Source organism: Ammospiza nelsoni, chromosome 6 (genome assembly GCF_027579445.1).
Source record: "Ammospiza nelsoni isolate bAmmNel1 chromosome 6, bAmmNel1.pri, whole genome shotgun sequence".
NCBI lineage: Eukaryota > Metazoa > Chordata > Aves > Passeriformes > Passerellidae > Ammospiza > Ammospiza nelsoni.
The window spans coordinates 35,216,844-35,243,137 of record NC_080638.1 but is presented as its reverse complement, the minus strand read 5'-3'; the positions used below and the strand labels follow the sequence as shown (position 1 = coordinate 35,243,137).

The following is a 26,294-nucleotide window of genomic DNA, read 5'->3' as shown; positions in this document are numbered from 1 at the left end:
AAACTTTTTCTTTACTTTAAGTCCAGTACAAGTTCTCTTTTCTCATTCTCATTTCTTTTGCATCACATCTTAAATCCCAAGCTACTTTTTTTGACTTTTAATCTTGCATACAATTTCCATTTATCTGTGCTGATCTTTTCCTGTGTGAAACTTTTCTGCCAGGAAAAGAAATGGCTTGAGATAAAATGGCTCTCTGTTTGTATAAGTGTTTCCAAGTCTTTTCATGCAATGTCTAGTGAACAAACAGGTGTGGTATCTTTTTTATCTTTTTTATCATAAATAACAGGAATTATGGAGATAAATGGGATGGTGGATGAATATATTAGGGAACAAGCCTAGAGAAAACATGTCGAATGCACTTAAACTCTAAAGGGCCAACTAAGTTTCAGAAGATTTGTTTGAAAATTCAATCACAACACCACATGCTAGCTAGGAAACAAGATTTCAAAGGGGGAAAAAAACCATCTTTCCCATAGGTAATTTATCAAATTTATAATCTGAAAAATCATTAAAACTAAAATTAATTAAAAGTGATCATATGTGTAAGCAAGATAATACTTCAACACTGCACAAGGATAATTTTTTTAATAAAAGTTTAAGGCTAGTTTTAGAATACATTATCACTACCAGAATAGACAAGCACTAAAATTTGACAGGATTTGAAAAATATTATCAGTCATTTTATCTTTTAATTCAAATTATGATAAACAGAATAAGTGTTCAAAAAACAAGTTAAGTGTTTAAAAGTAGATGTGGCACTTTGCGATATTATTTAGTGGTTATAGTGCTATTGAAGTGGGGACTTGATGACCTCAGAGTTCTTTTCCAACCTTAATGGTTCTATGATTTTAAGTGTTTTTTATATTAATAAATCAGAATGTTCTCAAGAGCAAATGTGAAGGCATTCATAGATTCTACTACAACTCTGCTGTCTAGTAGTTGCACAATGGAATGATCACCTATAAATAAGCTAAATTAGCTAAGAATAATGTAAATGTTTAATTTACTTAGCAATAAGCAAGTAAACAATCCTTACTGTACAATATATAAGAAAGCAACTGGGATCTCATATTGATTTAATAAGAAAATGTTATTCAATTCCTTCTGTTATGTTTGTGAATGGTCTGAGAATTTTTAAAAAATATTTGAAGAAAGCAAGTATCTTCCCCTGTAATGACAAGGTCCTTCAATTCCCTCAAAATTACTTTAAAATTGCTCAGTACTGAAAACACATTTTCAAAAACACTGCTCCTCTCCATTACACAGATGACGTGCTCAGACAAAACTCACAACCAACAATTTTACTTCAGGATATGATCTGCCATTGCAGCCAACTTGCAGAAAGGTTAGTAATAACCTTCCTATTGAAGGAGAGGGCTCTACCCTCCATGCAGCTGTGGTTCCTACAGAGCAAGTTCCCTGTGCCCACAAAAAAGCAGATCCTGCTGATCACCTACATGCAGCCACCAAAACAATGGAGCCTTCAGAGGGGCAGAAGCAGGCACAGACTTGTGGTTTGGAAGAGTCAGTTAGAAGTGGGATGGAAAGCTTGACCTTTTGGAAGCAACTATTAGATCAGTTTATCTGTATGCTAAATTACACCCTTCAGAGCTTAACCAGGAACTGTGTGGTGCTAGGTCTTTTTTAATGTAGCTCTTTACATGTAAATTTTACCTCAGTGAAAACTAATGGGAATATGGCCATCAATTTCAGTCAGTCAGGATTTCACCTCTATACACTAGAGACGTACAAATAAACAGTAACATAGACACCTAGGTGGCTGGGTTTGATTAATAGATTCATTATACAAAGAAGAAATATACTTTCTTTTTCAATTAAAAAATCATATGCAAAAACATACACATCCCTCAACTATCAGGTTAGTGGATTCCATGAACACCAGAAGTATACCAATTTTCTAGACCACGGGAAGGAAGCATCAATGTCTTCTATCACATCAAAGGAGTTTCATGTTTCATGTTAAATATAGTTACTACAGACAGTGCGTTTTAGTGAAGGAACTTGGGATTTCCTGACAGACAGGAGATGGCACTAGCTCCCTAAGGACTCATTACTCCATTGGGAAATAGCCTGCATAAGTAACTAAGGCCCATACCACTTCAAAATTTAGGTTTCCATGGACCCTGTGATTTCAACTCTACCCATGGCTGGGAATGTACAATGTCTACAGGCACTCATAGCAGCTGGACCTACAAGGTAAAGAACATAATCATGAAATAAAAGAGCTCCACTTCATATGCAGACTGATCAGCCCTGATTCAAAGTTTCAGCTTTTATTATTGTTTAATTTCTGGATTTCCACTGAAGAGGGGTATATTTCAAAGACAAAAGTATGATTTATCATACAGGCATCTTTAGCAGCGAGAAAATGGGGCACTGAATATAAATATTCAGAAGTAGCTTTTATACATATATATAGTGCTCAGGTTTGCTGCTAGATCATGGAATGATTTTCTCTCATCATTAAAGCTTTTGAAATACACTCTAAAGGAAAGAAAGCTGATCTACTTACAGATCAACAGAAGGCATGTGAAAAAGGTTGCTAACAATACTTTTTTTGCATATAAGTGAGAGCAATTGGCATCCCATCTGGAAAACTACACTACTCTGAGATAGAAAACTCTTGCCACTGGCAAGGTTTATGGTATTAATTTGTAATGGTGGATTTAGGGAAATGTACTAAACTAATGCTCATTTACTTGCATAATTATGTGTTTTCTACATAAAACGACAGGCTTTTACCTTGTCAATACTGGCACTGAATTAATGGAAAACAGGACGAGGCGGGTGTACAAGTATGCCAGCGCCGACGAATGTCAAGCTCAGGTTACAGATTTGCTTCTTGCATCAACAACTGTACAATGTATCACCTAATGCATTACCCTTCAGACTCCTAAATCTGTTATTTTAAATATTTTCATTGCAGTTTAGCTTTGATTATTAATCTAAAAGGCAAAAAGTTAAACCGTATCTTATCTTCTTTGCCACTTGATATGTTAAACAGCCTTCATACCTTAAATCCACTTTAATAAGGCATGCAATTATTAAAGCATTACAGAATGGCCCCAGAGCACAAAAGCTCCATTAAATTTGCTTACATCTAATTACGTCTGCCTGAGGCAGGTGAGAAATTGACTCTGATAAGATCTTTCTTTTACCTGTAGCCAAAAAAATAAAAAGCAAAAATAACTCGGAGTGATTTTCTATCTAATTGCTATCTACAAGTATTTATGGTATTCGCTCTTCCAATGAATAGCCCACAAAGCACTCTTTGTGCACTAACCAGTGCATTTTAAGTTTTTTTAAGACTGTAGAATACAAAAGACAAGCTTATCTTGCTGCAGGCATGGCAGGTCATCAATGATGTCTATTTGGGAAACAGTTTTATCTATTATTTAAATAATAAATTTTCTGTAAAAAAATAATTCTGATGTGAAAAAACATGTTACATATGCTTTGTGGACTTCATTTTTTCTACATGCCAGTATAAGCAACAAACACATTCTATTTTATGAAAATATAACATAAATATATAAATATACTTTATATGGCCTGAAAACAATTATTTTAGAAACCTTTTTTTTTCCCCAATTTAAAACCAAGTGTTTTGTAGTAGAAAACACGGTATTCAATTGCTTTATATTTGTAACTGACCTTCCAAAATTCAGGAAAATGTGAATAAATGACATTGCTTGTTACCTGTAAATAAATGAGAGCATGTGATACTTTTCTAATCATTCTAATCCTCCTCTCAGCCCTAGCAGATCCTACAGAACAATAGAGGGAGACCATCATAGTGACAATGTAAAATTAAGTTAGAAACTATACCAGATAAAGAGGAAGAAATAAATAAAATTTTTAAAATTAATTTAATCCATCCAGTCTAAAGGGATTGTAATTCAAATCTTGGTTAACAAAGAAGAAGAAATTACTTTATTATAAAGCATTCTTTGAGAGAAAGAGAGATTAGGTATTTGATAGGAAACTCGCCCAGGTAAACCGGACACTGGACTTCAAAAAAATGCTTATGCAACACTATTTCCAAATATACATTTTTAACCACTGATGCCACTTGTATGATACAAATCACTGTTTGCTACAGTGAACCACAAGTTTATTGTCAACTCCAAAAGAAAAGGTCCTTTGGTCAATTGTTATGCTTAAATTTGATTTGCTACTCCAAAATAGAAAAACTGCATAGGGGCCTGAAATAATATACTGTACTATTAACATGTTTCTCATGTGCTCATTTAGGCTTTTACAGCACATCATTCCATAAGCCTTCTTAAAAAACTTCATTTGACCTTTCCTTTACATTTAAGCAATAAACAGATAGGTTAACTTTCATATTGATTTGCTTCAAGTTTTAAAATTTCATTTTACATACACCTGATAATGAAAAGACGTTGATTTTCTGGTATTATAAGCAACTACATTTAAAATATAAAAAAAAAATTAGAGGCAATGATGAATTATTTCTGTTTGCTCTTATGATTTACCAACTCCAAGTCTGCTCTTGCAGAAAATATTTTGTCCTCATAATTATATCTTGTTTGATATTAACTTGATGTATTTCTATTAAAACTTTCACGGTTGCTTTACAATATTGTCTAGTCACAAGCTTGTATCATCTATAAATGACAACACTGTGAACTACTGAATTATACATGCATCTTTACTGCAAATTAAAACAAAACCAGAACAAAAAAAATATGAGAGGAATTTAATGACTATGTTAGGAAGAACTGCTTTCCAGCTTTTCCACATCCCCTTTAAGAATGAATTGCATCCTGTTAAATTAATTATTCAGACATCACTACTGGTATTGAGCCATTTTTTATAATTTTCTTGATATTGACATTTCATATCTTAAAATGTGCAACAAAGGTTCTGTTTTCCTCTGTTATGTTGTGGATTTGTCCATGGGAAATTTCAGTAGACAATACTGCTCAGAATCTGAATACATACCAAAAGCTGCCACTTTTATGATTATGGCTTGAATGTTAGATGATATCATTTCCTTAAGCAGCATTTCCTGGTTCCAATGCCAGAGGTAAGCTAAAGGCTGAAGATTAAGCCTTCTGCACCTTAAAAACAAACAAAAATTGGATAAAGTCAAGTATTATGCTTTTACACAGTATTATTACTGTAAAATTGGTGAAAATTTCTTTCTTTTCCTATCCAGAAATAATTTTTCCTCTATAATTTCAACTACACTTTACTATTCAGATATTTCCTTATAAACATTGAGTCTAATATATATTAAAAAAGAAATAAATAAACTTGCTCTGAGTATGATTCATCTACATAAGACACAACTCACTGAGCTAAACAGATCTGCACAGGAATGTAAGTAAAGCCATTACAAAACGTGTTCCTAAACCTTTTGCTTTGCGATACAAAGCAATTAGCACCTTAGGAAGTCATCACTTTTGTGAACACAGCTAAGGACAAAGTTACTACTCTGTGATAAATGTGGCACATGTCACTAGTACAATATGCTGAATTTGTTGCTGTGATTTGGATCAACACCCAAGAAAAAGAATCATTCAGGAAAATGTATACAGCTTGTGATATAAATTAACAACTTTTTACTGTAAAGTTAATAATTTGTTTTGATACATATCATATATGGACAGCATTTGATACACAGCTTTGATTGTTTATCAAATTAGAGAATCACTAATTTGCATTATTGATAGGTAACGTTTCTGTAAATTGTCAAGAACCATCAGCTGGTGATTAAATGTGTAAGGTCTCTGAAAAACTTAACCATTTAACTATGGGACTAGTTCAGACTCCTTAAGATTTACATTTATTTGTCAATTATCATGTTTTTCCCAATACATGGTCTTTCTCACATATATGGGCATTCCTCCTCATGTCAGATAGACCCACTAGTATGATTAGGAAGACTCTATAGTTAAATGTAGGCTTGATGTTGGGATATAAATGTATAGTTAGCACTCATATAATCTGACTGGTTTTCTTATTACTTTGATAGGCTTTAACAGAGCACTAAGTTGTGTAATAGAACTATTCCGCAGCTCTGAATGTAAAGTAGTTACTTACGTGCCTAAATTCAGCTAAAAATTAGCTGAATTAATTGGGATGGCTCATATGAAACAACCTTATTGCAAGGGCTGAATCTACAGAAATAATGTGAAGTATTTTACTTTACAAGCTCAGAAATAATCATGCCTGTTGGAAATACTGTGATTTCCTGTCAATCTCTTAGCTGCAGTAAAGATGTAAAACAATCAGCAAAAGCAATTTTTTTTTTTTATCCTACTAACATGTGAGGCAATAATTAAAATGTTTAAGTATAAAGGAAAAGAAAAAGGAGTTATTTCTGACTGTAATTTATCTATGTAAACTTTAAAGAAAACAAATGTGCTCTGTAACTTGCTGATGTGAGCTGAGTTGGCATAGCATTAATTTCACAGTTCTTACAGCTCATAAAGGATTCCAGATACTTGCTTTCATCATCAAAAAATCATTAATGAAATAATGAAACCATAATTAATTTTTAACACAAGGTGGTTTTGCATTTCATCAGATATATACAGTGAAAATCTTTTTTCAGATCAAATATTGGCCTACATAACAAACACAACTACCATTCCATAATGCTCTTTCTAAATTAAGACTCCTTAAAAAATCATGATTTATATAGACCTTTGCACACAATAGGAATGACAAATGGAAGCTCCTGACTAATAATAACAAATTTCAGATTTAAGGAATTAAGGGAAGATGTGCTTAGAAAGATTCTTTTCTATCTAATTCCTTATAACAAGTCACAGGATGTTCTTCTATATCAAAACACTGGTGAAAAATAGAGGGACTTGATCACAACACTGTAGTCATTGGAACTGAGGGAGCTTCCCATTGAAATCAAAGAACTGAACCTACTCAACTATCTTCATACCAAATCTCTGAGTATTTTCAAGAGATGAGGAGAGATCTGAAGAGCAGTCAAAAACCCTGGTATAGTTTCTACTAGATTTTTACTAATGAACACATTGTTTCGGGGGGGGAAAAGGAAGAAAAATAAAAGAAGAAAAGATATACCAATATTAATGAATATAATGAACTTGGTATCATAGAACACGAGAAATCAGGCAACTGTCTCTGCTTTAAATTTGAGTTAGAAAACAGACAAGTACTGTCCAGAATGTGTCCTCTGATAAGGATTAGTATTTTCTTACACATCTTCCACTCGAACTCTCTGGTAGTCAGAAAGAATGGCTCCCACAGATACACCTTCTACTCCTTCTTTGTCCTGAAAAAAGACATGGAATATCAATGACACAGTATATAAAGCTTTAAGCTGCAGAGATTCAATATCTCCACTTGCAGAATCAATTAAGTATAATTATTTTTTCTGTGTCCAGTACACAGAACAGAATAGGTTGAAATACAGTTCTGCCACAGAAGGGAGCAGCTCAGCTGAATTACTACATGGTTATTACTCTAATGCAGTCTACTTGACTCAAGTATCATTCTAGAGAAGAAATAACCAAGGTAACTGAAAAGTATCAGACATAACAGATTATCCTGAGGTTTTCCAGACATCCCAAAAATTCTTCCAGCTTTTGCCTATAAGTGACAGGTTAGCTAGTCCACCTACAAATAATCATTAGCAACATACATTATACAATTAACTGAATTGTTAGCATTTTCCATGTACACGGCACAAGAGAGTGTGAGATTACTCTTTTTATCTTAACACTAGAACAAGAAAACTCACGGGAAACTTACTTAACATCATCTTTTAAAAATTCTACTATAAAAAAAGCTTTTCCAAGACACATTTTCTCTGTTTCATTTAAATTCCCTAAGCCAACAAATTACACTTTATTTTTTCTTGTAAACCCACTGAGAATGTAACATTTCTAAATGCACATAGTTCTAGTATTTTGTGATATCTTGCATTTTAAAATTGCTTGAGTACCAATCAACACGCTGAATTTTCTTTTTCTAAATTTTGCTCCATCTAGACTTTGGTAAAAGTTGTTTTCCTCTTTTAATCAAGGCTGATGACAACTACACCCCGTGATTTACTTTCTGGACCTGTTCCAAATCCTGTGAAGAAGTTTGCAGCAAGATTTTACAATAAATTTTTCAGTTAGATAACCGGTTGATGTATCCTGCCCCTGCCTTTCTCTTTTAGCCTATTCTATGATCTCAGAAGCCCTGCTAGGCCTTGGCCAAGCAAGCTGAGCAGTGAAGTGCCCTTGACTGTACCAGCCGGATGGTGAAGCATTGCGGACTGCACCAGGAGCTTTTGCCTGGTCGAAACAATTCTGACAATCTAAAAAATACATCACTACTTAAATTATGTACTTCTCCATGTCGTTAATGGATAGATCCATTAATATGAAGCTTAATGCCAAATCAAACAGTTTTCAAGCTGATGCTTCTCACAGATCCAGAAGTAATATAATATTATTTCTGCTTCCCTTTGAGCTTTCAGTGGAATGTTTCAAAGCGCTTTTTAGAATAAAGGTAAATCAGCGATACTTCAAGCTACTCAACTCACTCATCTACAATAACATTGCTCAAAAATTAAACACAGTTGTACAAGCACAGTTTTGTTTAAATAAATTTGATGAACTGATTCAAGAAGCCTTCTTGAATCTTTAAATATTTCAAAAGTGTAAGTTGCAGTCTTTAACATTCTTTTTAAAATGACAGTCTTGGAAAACATGACTGATGTAAATAAGATAAATACTGTTTGTTTTTATTTTTATGTAAAAATAATAACCCCAGCAATTCCTTCAGAACGTCCTCTGTCACAATGTGCAGACATCCACCAGTATGTCCAAAAATATTACCTATATTTTTTTATGTTATTAATTCATCACAGTTCTAAGTTACCAGAGGCAAAGTATGCCACCTGCTAAATTCAGTAAGTAATGTTTTTGAAGTGTCTGATACAAACAAACAGAAGGGCATACAACTGCTGTCTCACAAGTAGATTAATCTCTGTGGCCACATAAATCCATATGCAGTCTTCCACTTTCCTTCATTACAGAATTGTTGAATGGTTGAGTCAAAGGCCCATACAACCTGCCCTTGAACATTTCCAGTGATAGGGCATCCACAACTTTTCTGAGTAACCTGTTTAATAACACATGCACTTCTCTTACCTCATCAAAACAAATGAGATTATGTTCATTATCATCATAATATTTATTATAATGCATGGCAGATCTGTAGTTACCACAATATTTTCATTATAGATATTTGCACTACGTACACTCTTCCCTCTCTAACAATGGGAAATGAATAGGTGGATGAGAGTATTACAGAGTAATTATATCACAAACTTCAAAAAGAAGATGGTATCCTCAAATATGGAGTGAAATCTTATTTCCCACATAGGCAGATTTACAGAATCTCCTGTTCATCCATGAAGATGGCAATTGACTTGCCCAATACACTTTTAACAAGCTCAGAGACCCATAAAAATACTTTTTTATTCATTCTGTTGTTCAAGTTCTGACAAAATATATGCATCAGCAAAGATACTTGCTAAGAAAATTCCCTTAAATTAAATATAAAATTAAATGGAAGTAGAGACTTAAATGTTCTGTTCTTATCCAAACACAGTACTTCCATACTAAAAAGATCTATTGCACAAATCTACTTGTTTGGGATTTAAAAAATTCTAGTCACGAGTCCCAGGAAATTTCATAACCATCCTATGATAATGGAATTTTAAAATCCACAGAAGGTTACAGAACATTTACTAAATAACTATTGAAACAATGGCCCAAACTTGAAACTAATGCATCAAGAAGATTTCTCATAGGTTTTGTTTTGAGGTTGTTTGGGTGTTTTTTACTATACAAATCTGTATCACATTGGATGTGAATGATTATGAATGCATATATATATATATATATATATATATATATATATATATATATAGGTACACAAGAAATCTCAAGTATGTACACGTGTATGCAATATATCTTGATGTTAGTAATGCAAAAACAAGGCTATTATTGGCTGCTTGCTTACAACTTATGTTAAATCTGATTTAAATAATAATCTTGGGAGATTGTCTGCACTTATTCTGGTTTATTTCCTTTGATAATATGTAAGTTTTAATTGTCCTTTGAAATGGCATTATAATGTCATTTTGCAGTTGTGGTTAGCATTCATGTTCAAAAAATTCTCACAGGTATTTATTTATTGCCATCTCTTTTCATTCAGTTCTTCTCATGGTAAACAGCAAATATAAACTTTCATCGCTGTCTAGACAATAGCTTCCATGAGGAGATACACCAGTATACTTAATATATGCTTTGAAATAGGAGAACTAGTTAATATACTTAAATTCAGTGAAATGGAATGAGTTCAATCCCCCTATTTTGTCCAGTTCAACAAATGAATGCTAGAGTGAGTGGCACAAATTCAAGAAATAAGAAGACTGAAAAGAAGAAGGATGGAGCATGAGGCAGAACAGAAAAAAAACCTGGTCTCATAACCTTCTAAACTCCTCAGCGAGACAAAGCTTACATAAAGCCTTGTCCCACAGTATATTCCGCTCTGCAGTTGCAGCATGCAAAATACTAACTAAAAGCTACTGCTTCCCTGGACTTATTCTTTGGTATTGAAAGAGTTATTGAACACCTTGCAAACAGACAGCATTTTGTTTGACTAAGAGTTGATCATGGTTAGCAGAGAATCCATACCAGAATCAATAGCGCCGTCACTTTTAATGTGGAATCTGATCAGGTTCGGTACCATTAAAAGCATGTTCACAGAACTGCACTCAGCAAGGGTAAACCAAGCTGACATCTGCAGGTAAATATCAGGGATCTGCACAGAAGTCAAAAGCTGAGGAAGTGAATTTGGTAAAATTCAGAAGGAAACATGCTACGTGCCGTATCATATAAAAAGTAACAGATATCAGAAAAAATAACTGAGGCAAGTCAATATGAAAAGGTGATTTTTTTTCTTAGGTTGAGTGGATTTTTTAATTATTATTTTAAAAAGCATCATATACAGTTAATTTAAGAGATTATTTACCAATGTTAAACTTTACTAATATGTTTCTAGCGCAATAGGCTACTCTAAAGTAAAAATAAATTGCTCTCTGAATATTTGGATAATTCAGAAAGCACTTATACTCAGTACAATATCCTCTGTCACAAAGTATTACAACACAAAACATGCAATGTGCATATAAATCCAGATGCCAAAAACAAATGTAGACAGATGCTAACAAAGTTTGATTTTCCATATGACATTTTAGAACTTATTTTTTCCCTTTAGAGCCACAAAAGGTACTCATTTCAAAAGGCAGGTAGAAAAATAAACTTTTAAAAAGCAACTAAATAAGACAATTTTAATAGTTTTTTAAAATGTGCCTAAGATTATTATTAGCTATGTTTTAACAGTAAGTGAAAATTCACAATTATAATTGTGTATATTTTGTCAAAAGAATTATTTTTTTCCTGTTCAGAAGACAAGACAATAATCTTCATAAACAATTGTGTTAGAGGAGCTAACTGATCTTTGAAACTGTAACTGTACTAAAATGCACAATTTATGTTTAAGGCATCCTAGTTTTAAAGTTATTTATTATTTTAAACAGTTTAATGAAAAACAAAATTAAAAATTGCTGCTCTTTGTGTATTATTGGCTGCATTTCCTATCAGGAAATAGTATAAAAAATTTATCAGTTTTGTGAAAGCTCCAAAACATCACTGCTGTTTTTAAAACGCCTCTGTTACATGCACGTACAATTCTAACATACAGCTTCACAGCTAAAGTGAAAGATAAAGAGATTAATTTACACTAGCACACTGTTATTTTAATTTTGCTTGTTTTTTTTTCAATTAATGATTGTAACAGTAATCTGAGGAAATTAGTACATATGCATTGTAGCATTAGTACTGGTAGAAGTATTCTACTAGTAAGTAAAAAATTTATTGCAGTGGTATCAGTACAGAGGTTTTCTATAATTTCATATTTTAATGTCTTTACCTGACCCTTTCAGAGTTCAGCAAAAAGAAAATTAGTGCTAATGTTTTCAATTTAATTGGTATATTACATGCACTGTAACTATTAGTGGAAAATGTTATATTAATGAATGTAAAAGTTAGCTGTAAATTACCTCAGAGTTATTATCAATTTCCCAAGTTACTGCTCCTTAAGATAACCCTCTCCCTATGGTCCTTCCGGTAATTTTTCTTTGCCTGATAAACATGATGATTAAACAGCACATAGTGCAAACCTTTGATACTTTTTAAATTAAATCCATGCCCAGCCTAAGGGCTGTGTCTGATTTCAACTAAATGTGTCAGTTAATCAGATAAAAAATTATCAGCAACTCAAAGAAACAGCAGCCTTAGGCTTCATCAGTGCCAGAGAAAGCTGAACAAAATAAGACATACAGACAATATCACATTATGAGTAAAGGTTACTGCTAAGCATATCACTACACAGCACTATTCACCACCTTAATAATGTCTATCTTAAATGAAATATTGCCTACAACAGCCAAAATATTAACAAAGAAAAATGAAGTGCTAGACCTGTGCCTATGTCTATTCATGTGTATTGCAAGAAATTTTGAGCACTGCCATTCAGACAAATGCAGAATATCCCTAAAAATTTACTTTGTAAAACAGATCTTTGTAAGAAAAAGAAGTATAAACAGCTGAAGAATGGTTAAACTACATTCAATTTTTTACGTATGCTTCACAGCTTTGCCACAATAGAGTTCATTTTTTATGACCCAGATATAAAATACAGCCTCTAAATGAAATTTTCTTTCCAATTAATATCCTTCTTAAAGCTTGTATGAATAACTGAAAACCGTTATCCATACTTAAATTAACGTTCAAGGTTATTTGTGCCTACATAGTGATTACCATACAATTGCAAAACTTCAAATTAAGCACAACATATTTGCAGGTGGGCGACTGACAATATATAACTTAGTAACAGGACTTTTAGGCTTCTACCATTATTTGAGTGGAAAACTCCTAAATACGAGCTTTGCCTTATAATTCCTGAAGCATTTTAAGATCAATGATTATAGTGATTCCAAACAGAGTATGTGATTTTTTTCTAAGCTTTGGTATGTCTGTCTGATGCAGCTGCAAGTAATCAAAGACAGTATGGAAATATTCCTGAGACATAAGGATATAATAACACTATGTCAAATTGAAAACCCACTATTTGGTAAGGCTCTGAAGACTAGCTACAAATCACATAGATCATCTTAGTGATTGCAGATCACTATACGTCATCTGGGACTTTCTTGTCTTCCACACAGGGACTTCAAAACACATATATCTCGTGCCTTCATTCCTTAGGAAGAAGTAGCTCCAAAACCAGGTGGGAATTAACATAATGTGGATTTACATGAAATCCCTGCGTGAACACTCTCATTATTAATTTCAGAAGTCTTCAGTGGCTTTATCTCAACTTGCTTTAGAAGTAAATTACTGAATAATGGTATCTATACGAGGCAATAATACTATGTAACTAATCTACTTCAAGAGCTAATTAGATATGTTTTTACAAATGCCCTTTGTAGGACATAGGCACCCTACCACCCACCTTTAAGCAAAATCGATGGCCTAACTTCGAGAGTTTTACAAATGCAATTACTGAAACACAGCACACTCATCACACACACACACCCACCATCTATTAATTCAGTGTAGGGGTTGCCTTCAGTGTCTGGTTGCAATCTCACAACAACCACATTTAATTAGGACATGGTCCTCTTCCTACCTAGAAGTGCCAAATGTTCAGGGTGATGGTGCAGGCATACATTTGTTTACACATAATCACTTACACACACCATAGCAAAGGAAAAAAGAAGAGCAAAACAGACAGAAATACCCCTCTCAAAGTCCAATATCAAACAGAAGTGTATTGAAAAGGCTAGAATTACATTCTAAACAGGAGAAATGGAAAACCAGGAAAACTCTTCCACTATAGCCACATACCATACCATAAATGCAAGTTTTCCTGATATATTGATTCTCCATTTAGCTGCATTTACAAAGTGAACGATTAGTCTTATTAATTAGAAATCATTCATTAATAAATTCATTCTTTTTTTTATATATTAACTATTTGCACAGAATTCAATAAACTTGCTACATCACTTTAGATCCCACACTATTTCACAACTTTTTTTTTCTAAATTATTTAATTTAGATTAATTGATTTATTTTTGCAATTAAAAAAGTGTCATACTAAACCCATTAGTCATTTGGTAAAATCTAATATAGCTAGACATATTTATCAAAAAACATAGAATACTAAAATAAAAATTAACAGACATCCACTATTTTAAAGGCTACCTAAGAGTTTTCTACAGAACTGGCCATTTTTCTTGAAACCTATTAACTGACTAACTGGTAACTGAGGCCTGCATTCCAGCCACAGGGTTACAAAGACTTTGACAATGAAGCAAAAGTCTACAGCTGAACAATTTTTTTTAATTGCATTTTGTGCAGAGAATTGGTTTCAAATAAATGTCTGCTTCACCTTTGGGACTTCCAACTCTTAAATATTCAAATAATTACAGAGCAAACTTGCCTGCAGACACTCCTTTCAGGAAATCTTATTTACAAAATCACCTCCACAAAGACTGATTATTTAATTTAATAGCCAAAATTAACCTGAACAGTCAACTCCAGATTGAATAAATGCCATTACATCAGAACAACAAGATGCCAGTGAACAACCACAAAACAGCCAAGTAATCATGCATGTTTCTGTTCTGATGCTACATTGAATATTTTAAGTACTGGTGATTTTATGTGTAACTATTTTGCAATCAAGAGCAGTTATACTCATTCAGAATTGGTAGTTCAAATCTGTGATTGAATTTAAAAGCTAGGATTTTAACCTACCAAAATGTATACATTCTTCAGAATGAAAAAAAAAATAATAGTATTTGTGTTATGAAGGCAGGTACTGGCCTATATTATTATGTCACAAATCAATGTCTTGCTGAAGACAAACCACTTACTAAATCAAGAGAAGGGTCAAAGGAATATTAGTTTGTATGTTTCTAGTTAAGAGAAGTCTCATGCTTTAGATAATGAAACTCAGTTCACTTGCATCATACCCTGACCTCAGAGAGGCAGAATCTAATTTTTTGATTTCTTTTTTTAAATAGTATCTGTAACAAACTGTAAGAGCCAAAAGCCAGATGTAAACTAAATTTTTGAATATAGACAGGAAGTCTTTATCCCTTGCTTGGACCACACGGCCTCCATGCAGACCAACTTCTAGATGCTAATGGCAAGGTACCCCTCCACAATGAAGACCAACAAGACCTGGATCCAGTACAGCACCTAAAAAACAGAACAGACTCTCTTGCTCTGGTTATCTGAGGTATACACCATGGTTTGGGTCATTCAAGTCATTAACAGACTTCCACTAAGGGAAGTTACTCTAGGAAAATCCCATACAAGAATTGTCTAGTCTCATTTGTTTCTATATGAGTATTGTCAAAGCAGTGTTATTTAATGAAGTATTTCAGAACACATGCTGGCAAATACTGAGGCATCCAAGTAATTTGATTCTTATTAGTAATTCTGTGAGCAAACAGTCCTTTTTGAGAAAGTAAAGTTCAAGGCATGATGTGATACCTACTTTTCCTTTTTTAGTTTTTTTACCACATGCAACAGGCGAGTCTCAGAACTATGGAAGAAAAACATGTCTTAAATGAAAATGAGCTATTTTGTCCATTAGAACCAAATCTTCTTCTCTCCCTTATGTTTTCTTGCAAACAAATTTGAAAAAGAAATAATTTTTTATTTCTCCAAATTTATCTCTTAGATGTCACAATGTGACAGCAAGGTAGCTGCCTGCTTATTTTTACACATTCGAAATCATGTAAGAATTTCCAGTTAAATAAGTCAATTTCACTTACCCTAACAATTCTGGTGAGTAGATATGTTTATATCCATTTAGATAATTCATTCTCCCATACTACATCTTTCAAAACTGCATTTCATAACTTTGAAATCTGCATAATGTGCACTGATATACACACACACTCACACTCTCACACATACATGCATTCTCACATGGCCAGTGATCTCCACTTACTTTAAAAGAAAAAATACTTTCAAAAGGACAGTTCGCTTACACTCTTCTTATGACTTCAAAGAATTTTAAAAATCTTTACCATTTAGAGAATATCTTTTCATAGTATTGAATGCTCAGCCTTCTGAATGTCCAGTATTTGTAGAAAAGAGCTCCTAAAGGTATTATAAATCAGACTCTCCACCAATATTTTACTGTCAAATTAAGTTTTTCAGCAACTACCCTTGTACAAATAACACCTGCAGCATACTGTGCTGGAGTAAAACATCACATTCTGTAAGAAAAAGTAAATTTTCATTTAAGGTTGATCAAGATATAAAATTATTCAATGTAATATTTGAACAAGTCATGCAAACACAGTCCCAAATGTTCATTACCACTTACCTGAAGTATCAATCACATTCAGTAATATGAAGTACTTGAATAAAAAGTATATATTATAAAAGGCATGAAAAACAAAGTTTCAACCTAAAAGTTCCTTGATTAAAAAGCAGACATTTTATCAGAAAGTCTGCATATTGTTAACTTAGACCCTTACAAACAGCTAATTCACATCTACCTGTATGCTGAGTCATGAATATACTTTATAACTAATTTATAATGTGAAGATGCAAAAGATTTGTAATCATTCCTCAACTGTCACAAAACATATAACACTGAAGTACATGTAGAGTAATTAAGTGAATAATGAATTCAAAAATTTTAACTGTTGACAGACAAATTAAAAACCCTGAGGCTTTCACAGGTTTTATTAGTTTAAAATGGTATCTTCTCTCAAAGTGCCAAAGTCTTTTTTTAATATAGAACAAGTATTATAGCAAATATTATTATAGTGACATGAGTTATTGGAATGTGAAATTACCTGACAATGAATGTTTGAGAAGAAAGGCATGGTTGTGGAGGTAAGATTTACAACATTTCATTTGGTATTACTCTAATGGGAAACTATAGGCCACTATGGTCAAACAAACGTCAGTTGGCAAGAAGGCTGTACCATTTTCACCTGAAAATTTACTGCAAGAAACAACGTCACTTGTTCCGCTATATGTGCACATTTGTGGGTAAATTGTGCCCCTCTAAAAATTTCTTCAGAATTTCATACACCCATTTTCAAACTACTAAATCATTATACTGCTATTACTTCCATGAGCAAAAAATCTTGGCATGGACTGTGAGTACACAAAAACTCACACAAGACTCCTAATAAATACTGCAAATTTTAATTTTTCCCAATGACAACATGTTTTAGACAATCTCTCTCAGAAATATTATTATTATCTGTACTGCCAATAATCTTCTCTTCTGATCTTATAATCACTCCTCCTTACATAAAAGCAGAACACAGGATTTTCAAAAACTGGAGGAAAACAGTCTATTGAAAACACAAGTCCAAAAGAAAAGCCTCTTACTTTTTGTACTTGGAACAGAAATCTCATGAACCCTCCTTTAATCTTGACCAGTCACTAGGGTTTGGAAATGATTTAAAACTGTTAGGAATCTCAACAATGCAATACCTGATATTTGTTTCATCCAATTAAGTTGGTATGGTAAGGCTCTTTATCTTTCTTTTGCTTAAATAACATTGATTCTAGAAATCATATGAAAAAGAAAACAGTGAATAAAACTGAATTTAATGAAGGCATATTAATGATTTTCAAATCTTTCTATAGCCTTTACAAAGTTAAAGCAATCCTGATAAAATATTCTTTAAAACCCGACCCCCTCACTTTCTACATTGATATACACTTTTGTCTAATTTTTGGAAGTGATCCACTTAAAATTTAAGTATTGACACAATAATTACTGTTTCAACACTACAGTTGAAAGTCTACACTGCACTTCCCATAATAAGAATTACTGAGGATTTAAACTTCTTGACCAAAACAAGGAGAATTCTGCACATATAGAGTGTTATTTTATGCTACTCATCTATTACATCATTTACTTATATTAATGAAAAAAATGCAACTTTCAAGAACGTCTTTCCCAGATTGCAGAGAAGCACAAAACGCCACACTATGATTTTCAGGTTTGATTCTCTTACAAAGTGCACTTGTTTGGATATTTTTCCATCACTGTTTTTTTTGTGTTTGAAAAAAAGACAAGGTCACCAAGCATTACTAAAATGACAGCAATGACTCTAAGTCTTAAGAGAAACATTCCAAAATAATATCAAATTATGCTGACAAACAGATCAGTATAAAATGGGAATTCAGAGGCAATGTGGACCTACTGTACTGAGTGTAACAGTCTTGCAGGATACATAAGATACTCCTTAATATTTTTAGTACCAGAACAAAACATTTTGGATCAAGATAAAATCACTACATCATCAACGTTAATATCACTCTGTGAAAAAAAATATCATAAGACTAGAACAGACCTTCCCTTTAGGGAAAAATATAATTTTCAAGTGGATTGTTCTTTTAGTAGTGTAATGAAAAGGCATTCCACCTACTCCCAGAAGAAAAATCAAAATATGCATTTAAATGGAAATAGTATGCAATAGATAGGACGAAATAAATTCCTCAGAACTGTAAGGAGCTATATGTATATACACACACACACACACATGTGAACACAGGAAGCTACATATATGATATTCTACTTATATATATTTATTTAATTCTGTACATATATATTCATGCATATAATTTTAAATTTTAAAAGCTAAGTTTCTAGCTCTAGGCTAATCTCTCAAATATCAAGATGCAGTCACATCACATATTCTGGTTTTGGTCACAATTTCAAATAATATATACAACTCAGCTCTATGCAAGAAGTTGTGAGTATTCTTTTTTAATTTTCTGCACATTTTGTGCCAGACCATATTCTAAACAGCTTTTACAAAGTGATAATGTTTCACTGACAGTGTTTTGTGTACTTCACATAAAATTAAATCTCAGACAAACCTTGAGAAAAAGAAAGCAGAAAGCTAAGCAATACAGCATGTTGCTCTTTTTGACCCACAAACGATTATCAGTTATTTTAGAAGTTATGACAGTTTTCTCAAGTCCTTAAGGAGTCTGACACCATTGGTATAGCTTTTAACACTGCATTTATGTTTATATCACAATACAATAAAACAGCAGGAATAGTGTTCAAATTACTTGGGTATTGGATGGTTTATTGAAAATAACAGTATTACCATAACATTAAAAAAATTCTTTGAATGTGCTAAGTAATCACTGCTATCCATTCTGCATGTGAATTATGGGATAAATTTTGGAAGGCATCACCAATTGCAAAGACTACTAAGTCTGTCTCTCTGATGGAGGACTCTATGCATGAACAATAAATTCTAATCAAACTGAATAATCAACAGTATGTCAATACTTCAAAAAGTATGTGAAACCAGTGGTATGCAAATTATTTGTTTTTACAATACAGAAGACTTCATCATCAGAGCTAATACTTACTGCTCTTTATCAGGTAAAAACAAAAAAGCAGAATGTAAACAATACAACCACTCTTCTCTCCATCCTTTCCCTGCAGATTGCTACATAAACCACAATACCAATGGCACAGTACTTATTTTATCTAACTGTATTAGTAATGATTTTATCACGATTTTTTCAAAATATTAAGAGCTACATTTTCTTATACTCAGCCTTCATTTACTCCTTGGTTATTAATCAAGCTCAATTCAACATCATTGGGATTTTTATAAGAAAGGAAAAGAGAGTTAATTTTTGAAAATGTCTTGATATTTTTTAGTACTTAATGCTAGAAATACAAGGCTAAATAATGTTAACTGTCTCAGACAAATTTGAAACCAGCTACATTCAAACTTGGGCAAACTTATTCACTGTCTCCTAACCAAGAACTTCCATTATTTTCAATGGCAAAGAACAGTTTAGCAACATTGGAAACCAGTGATAAGGTTTTGGAGAAGCACTACTACCAACCCAGCCCCTCATACCAGAGGAACCTCACTTAATGAGATGCCTTGTAAAGGTTTCAAAAAGAGAAAATTGAGCTGATTTTGTATTCAGTATCACGGGCAATCACACTATGAGTACAAGCTTGGTCGGTAAAACAGTAATAATAAAAATCCATTTTCCATTGAAAGAGGATTCTTATCCATAGACACTTCTAACCCTTCTGCCTAAGAGACTTTGCAAGTGCCCTATTAGAAAGATTAAATGGATGCTTAGGAAAATTCATCGAAGATAGCACATACTGCAATTATGCCCAATGCATGAAGAAACAAGCCCCAAAAGACAATTTCTAAAACTAGACATAGTTAGATTCATATATAATTATATGTAGTGACATGTAATCACTATATATACTTTGAAAAAAAAAAATAGAACAAGATATTAATCCATTGTAAAAGACTGAAGCAAACGAAAGCAAATTAAAAGTGAAGGGCCTACTGTTTTTAAATTATGTTCACTTTTAAGTTTACCCAGAATATCTATTTCAAAGCAAATATTCCAACTCCTAATGACCTGCCTTCATGAAGTGTACGTGCCTGGAACAACGACAGCTAAGAAATACTTTGCAACTTCTGCTGAGACTTGAAACTCAGTCTGAATTCTACTTTAAGAGAAACCTATATAAATTGCAACATAGGCAACCACTAACTGATATGACTGCTGTTTCTTTTTCCTTTGTGGGTTTTTTTTTCACTTTAATCTCTTATGCAGTCTTCTCTCCTTTTGCAGAGAAATTGAATAAAAAAGTACTTGAGTACTTCAAGAAAACTAAATTTCAACAACGTAGAGGCAGGGATATCGCTGCCTTTTTTCATAGCTTGCCCTGCATTTTCAATAGTTTTCAACAGTATGTAATTTTATTTCTAATAAATATAATTTAAAATACAGTATAAAAAATTGACTTTAAAATTTCTTGCAATTATGGAAAAGGCATTTACTCAACAAAAGCTCTCAGTCAAACTCCTACGTTGTTTACTGCTTTTTCAATGGCAATTTTTAGATATTTCTGTTCAGAAAGGGACTATTCCGCAATCTAATCAACCGGAATGATACAGACACAAAACATTACTTGGTAATTTCCACATTTGAGTCCAATACCTAAAAATCAGTCTGTAAAACAGTTGCAAACACTAGATATCATCCTCCTCTCTATCATACTTAATGTCTATTAAAATGCAGTATTTTAAGGCACCAAATTTTCACCATAAAGACTTCCTGTTCGGAGCAGTTTACTAAAGATCTAATCAGAAATAGCCATTTTTTTCCACAAATTTAGGCATATTCACAGAAACTACAGAACACTTGGGAAAAAAGAACATGTCTCCAAGTATCTAACAATTAGTGAGGTTTTCTTTTTAAGAGGGTACCTCAACACAGGTGTTATTCATGCACTTGGAAAAGACTTACCTTGGTGTCCTGTCTTCATTATGTGGTTATACTCAAAAAAAGCCAGCTCCTCTACAAACTGATGTGGAAATTAAAGGCACCCTGTAATATTTGCTAAAAGAGCACCTAAGCTCTACTTTAAACACAGTGGCAAGCATGGCCAGGGATTAACATCCCAGCCTCTCTGAGAACCACTGGCACCGCTCTTGTGTGAGAGGAGGGAACAGAGTACTTTGTCTCTTCTATCAGTCTTGATGCATACAAGAAGGAATCTTCTTCTACTTTTGATTACCAGTAGACACATTCTCAGCTCAGAGTACAGTCTATGCCTAATCCTCTGTCTTTCCAGTATAATAATGAATACATACTCTAGTATAATTGATTATGCAAGCAGAGATGTGGTCAGGTTATACAATAATACTACAAACTGTTATAAGTAAGAAATTTGAAAAAAACTTGTAATATAAACACTTAAGAACAAATATAAGTAGAATTCCAAAATGTGCAATTCATCACTGCACTTTTGCCTTCAACATCCAGCAGGCTACCTCAGCTATCAACACTACCTTAAAACATTGCTGCAAAATACAAGATGCAAAGATGAGAAAATACAGTACTTTCACTTATAAGAAATCTTGGCTTGTTTCGAATTAGGGGTAAGAACACAAAGCTAATAGGCAGAAGAAGCTGATGTTATCATTTTATGATTCTGTGATTATCATTATTACTTGGTGATAGTAACACAGCAGCACTTCAAGGCTAAAATGCACCTGAGATTTTCCAACACAATTGTTTTTTATAGAAATGCCAGTTCATTAAAGCCTAAGTGCTCTATAAGAAGCAGTTGGTTTTGGCCAGTTCCCAGTTAAGACAGGAGAATTCTTGCCAGGTTGCTGTCAGTTTACTTAACAGGCTCCACCAGAGTCTGCATTTGTATGGTCCGCAGTGTGTAATACAGTTCCCCAGGCAAAATGTTGTGAACTTAGGAACAGACTTTCCCTATCTGTTTGGTCCCAAACTGACAACATTGTTCTACCATGTCCAGCCTGAAGACAGGATTCAGAAAAAGTAGCACAAAACACACAAAGCCATTTTCTCACAAGAATAACCTGTTTAAGTTCAGAAAGACAGAAAAAAATCCCAATTTTTCTGACTTAATTTGTCTCACAGGAAATTTCAGTATCTAATTTTTCTCCATTCTCACCAAAAATCTTTGGAAATCTTTTTCCTACATAATGGAGTTTCTGCACTTCAATCAGTTAACTGCAAACCAGTTTCACAACAAAGCATTAATATGACTCTTTCTACAAAAATGCTTGGCAAAACCTGAAAACCTTACTAAGGTTTTACATTTAAAAATTACATTTGAGATGATCTATTCTAACACAAGTATTCTAGGCAAATCTGATCCAACTTTTCCATTTTAAACAGGTTTGAAACAAAATACACTACTACTTATACCAGAAACAAGACAAGTATGAACCAGGTACTACGACATCACATTGATGTAAAGTCTAACTTACCCTAAACCCAGGTAAAGCTGTAAGTGGAAAGCCTTCAGGAAATGCCAATATACGGAAGCCACACCACCCCAATCTGGGTTGACAAGACCACACTTTAGGCGATGTTACTACAAGGTAGAGAGAATTTGTGCAGCAGAAAGAAAGGGCAGCTTGAGGATCCTACTTGAGGAAGAAATGTAAAAGGACTTTTCGGAGGAGATTGGAAGTAACAAAAAGGAAAGGCAGATGATAATGTGCCAAAGACATGGAAGAAAAGGAAACCAAAAATATCAACACAGAAATAACAAAATCAAAAGAGGAATACATAGCAAAGTAAAACTTCATAGGATTTTTCTGTCAAGGAGCAACAATTTAAAAATTAGAGAAGAAAACATCTTGTAGGAAATATTAATATAAAAAAATTTATGGAATTCCCCAAACATGTAATGTTATCCTAAAATCTGCTTCATCTTGCTTTATTTTATTAGCTTGCATAAATCGGAAATGTAATTTCCATCTTCAGAAGTTCTGACATCTCATATTGTCAGTAGAACTGTAGCATTAACTTGCTCTCAGAGCGGCAGTCCCCTTAAAATCTGAAAGTAAATGTGTGTCTAAGTATGGGAGAGAGGAGTATTTATTTTTATTTCTTCCAATTGGGTGAAAGTGAGGCTTTCTTTTCTCCAGGAAGATGCGTCCTTAGTCACCATAAGACTACCAAAAAGGGAGCCTGAACACAAAGGTGTGGTGAAGAAATGAGACAGGTTGGCAGGCTCACAATATTTTAGAGAATAAGAAAAAAAATCCAGCTTGTTTAGGTGATACCAGAAGATTAAATGTGGGCAAATGTTTAACAATGGAGTGAGAATGTAAGGACAGGCATTTCAAAGTAAGAATAGAGAAAAATATGCAGAAAAAAATAATATCAGGAAAAGGCGTAGACAAGAAAACACTGAGAAGAAATATCAAGAAAAAAAAATCAGGAACCCTGCCAAAAGAAAAAACTGTCAACTTAATTGATCTTGAACCTATTCCAAAGGCAGAGAAGAATGGATGATGTAAAGCCATTACTGAGTAAGAAGGAGGAAGAGATGTATGTTAATATTTTCCCCTCCTCTTCCAAATTTTAATACCTTCCAAAGTATGCATGACTTTTTAAAACTCCAACATTTATCATAGTTCTTCTATTCCTATCCTAGTCACAACTAAATATTGAAAAAAAATAAATCCAAGAAAATGCAAAACATTTGAATTTATACACTTAACCACTGTTCATCTGGTCAGCTCTTTTTTTCATTTTTTTAATAGGGACATTTAAAAAAATACAAAACATTAGTTCAGTATTACAGTACAATCCCAAAAATATTTTGAGGTGTATTATTACTGTATGTGCTGTTTTAATAGGAAATGGATAGCAAGAAAGATAAAATCACTTATATAGAGCATCAAGGATCCCTTAGGTACCTTGTCTACATAAAGCTATCTGCATTTTCTTTACAATTCAGATTCCACATCTTTAAAAGTGTGTACCAGAGTAAGCTGAATATTAAGTTTTCTGGCATTGTCAATATGTAGCTGCATCACAGAGTCTTCCTTTATCATCCCTTCTCACTCATTCCTCAACTGCAGACTGATTGTTATGGCATTCTCCAAGGCTAAGAACAAGCTGATTATTTAAATGCAGAAGACAATGTTGCTTGAATCAGAATTTCCCAAACTGTGTGTAGCCTAAACCAAAAAAAGCATCTGCAGAATGCTTTACTGTTGAAAGATACATGAATTTTATCTTGTGAGTTCTCAGTCATATGCACTTTCTCTAATTGAGATGCTACAATTATTTACTATGGGGTTGTTTTTTTTAACACAGAAATTGAAGTTTCAGAGGACTGAGGTGTCTAAAATTGCAAATAGTATTTATCATGACCTGTGCCCTTGGTATAAGTGAGTATGGACTGCAGTAAAAAGACAGGAGGAAAAGGAAAATAGCTATTTAATAAGAGTAGAAATATTTTCTTAATCAAAGAATCTACCAGCCAAGCCGGAGTCTCTGAGTCTAGACTTACACAAACTGAGTAATACAAAAAGACAGTTTAGAGAGAAAAAAACCCCAAAACAGCCAGACAGGGACAAGGACATTAGAAATTGCAGAAATTCAGAGGATTCACATTCATCAACGTTTCAGTCCCTTTCCAATTCTCCAATTAGAGATTTGCACAATGGGTAAACAGCTGACTTAGCCATTTCAAGGTAAGTATGGTCTTCCCACAAATATTTTTGTCTCTTTTTGCAGAAGCAAAATATTTATATTAGTCTTTCAACCTGAATTGATATTTTATTGACAAATGTCATTTTTTCAAATGAGAATTTTCCATGGTCTCAAATGTTTTAAACCAGTGCCCTCTGCTTACACTGCATACTATCACACTAGAGGTCAAGGATCCTAGCCTCATTTCAACTAAGTATCAAAATACCATGAGACTTGCAAGTTTGGCCTCCGTCAAGAGTCTGTAACAAGACACAATTAACAAATTAAGTTCAATGTACTTCACGTTTTGAATATCCATACAAACAACAGTGCAATATCCAGTCAAACAGACCCAGCACTGAAACATAACCAAAGTGACCAAAGAGATGGATGAGTCCTACACTTCACTGGAATAAGAAGTTAGGCATTAGAGATGACCCTTGCTTCATACAGATACAATCACTCAACTAAGGAAGCGAAAACTTCTATTCTAATTCAGTGTCCACTGAACCTTTCCTGTACAAAGAAGAAACAAAAAGCTCGAGGAGAAAACTAAATCTGGATGGATTCTGTGAGCTTTCAGTTTGAGTGGAAAACTGTAAATGATAATAATTTCCACCCAAAAGGAATCAAGACAACTTAAAACCTAATGATCAGCTACAAGAAAAACCTCTATGTAAGAAAGTCTCAGTTCTTCAATAGAAGTTTTTAAATAGCTTTTTAAAAAAATGCAATAAAGGCATAATATATGTATAAAAACTGAAAACATGACTGCTACATTATCAGATAACTGCAATTTAGATGAAAGAGAGAACGGAGAGCAGGATGAGAAGAAACTTTCCTATGCAATCTTAAATCACTTAAATACAATTTATTCATTTCTTCACTTAAGGTATTTTACAAACAGGCTGTAATTGTGTTATCCTCTTAGCACATCATGTAGCTCACAGAGTGCTAAGTGGAGCACAGAAAAAATGTTGACAGACTTTAGAAGTAAGAGAAAGGAAACTTTCCAGGAACGAGGAGTTCAACAATGCTTGCAACATATCAGCATGCCTGTCCAGTGACTAAAAACAAGCCTGGAAGCAAGAAAGC

The 26,294-nt window shown here is 33.4% G+C and overlaps 1 protein-coding gene across 2 annotated transcripts in view; it reads right to left on the bottom strand.

Moving 5' to 3' along the window:
- The window catches only part of DPH6 (diphthamine biosynthesis 6), a 184,851-nt gene that overhangs the window by 137,858 nt on the left and 20,699 nt on the right, over nt 1-26,294 (bottom strand). For both annotated transcript variants that reach the window (XM_059474222.1, XM_059474223.1), the window contains exons 4-5: nt 7,233-7,306; nt 4,990-5,108 (exon numbers count right to left, since the gene is read on the bottom strand). In XM_059474222.1, the coding sequence (XP_059330205.1) occupies nt 4,990-5,108; nt 7,233-7,306 (193 nt within the window). The remainder of the gene's footprint in view (nt 1-4,989; nt 5,109-7,232; nt 7,307-26,294) is intronic.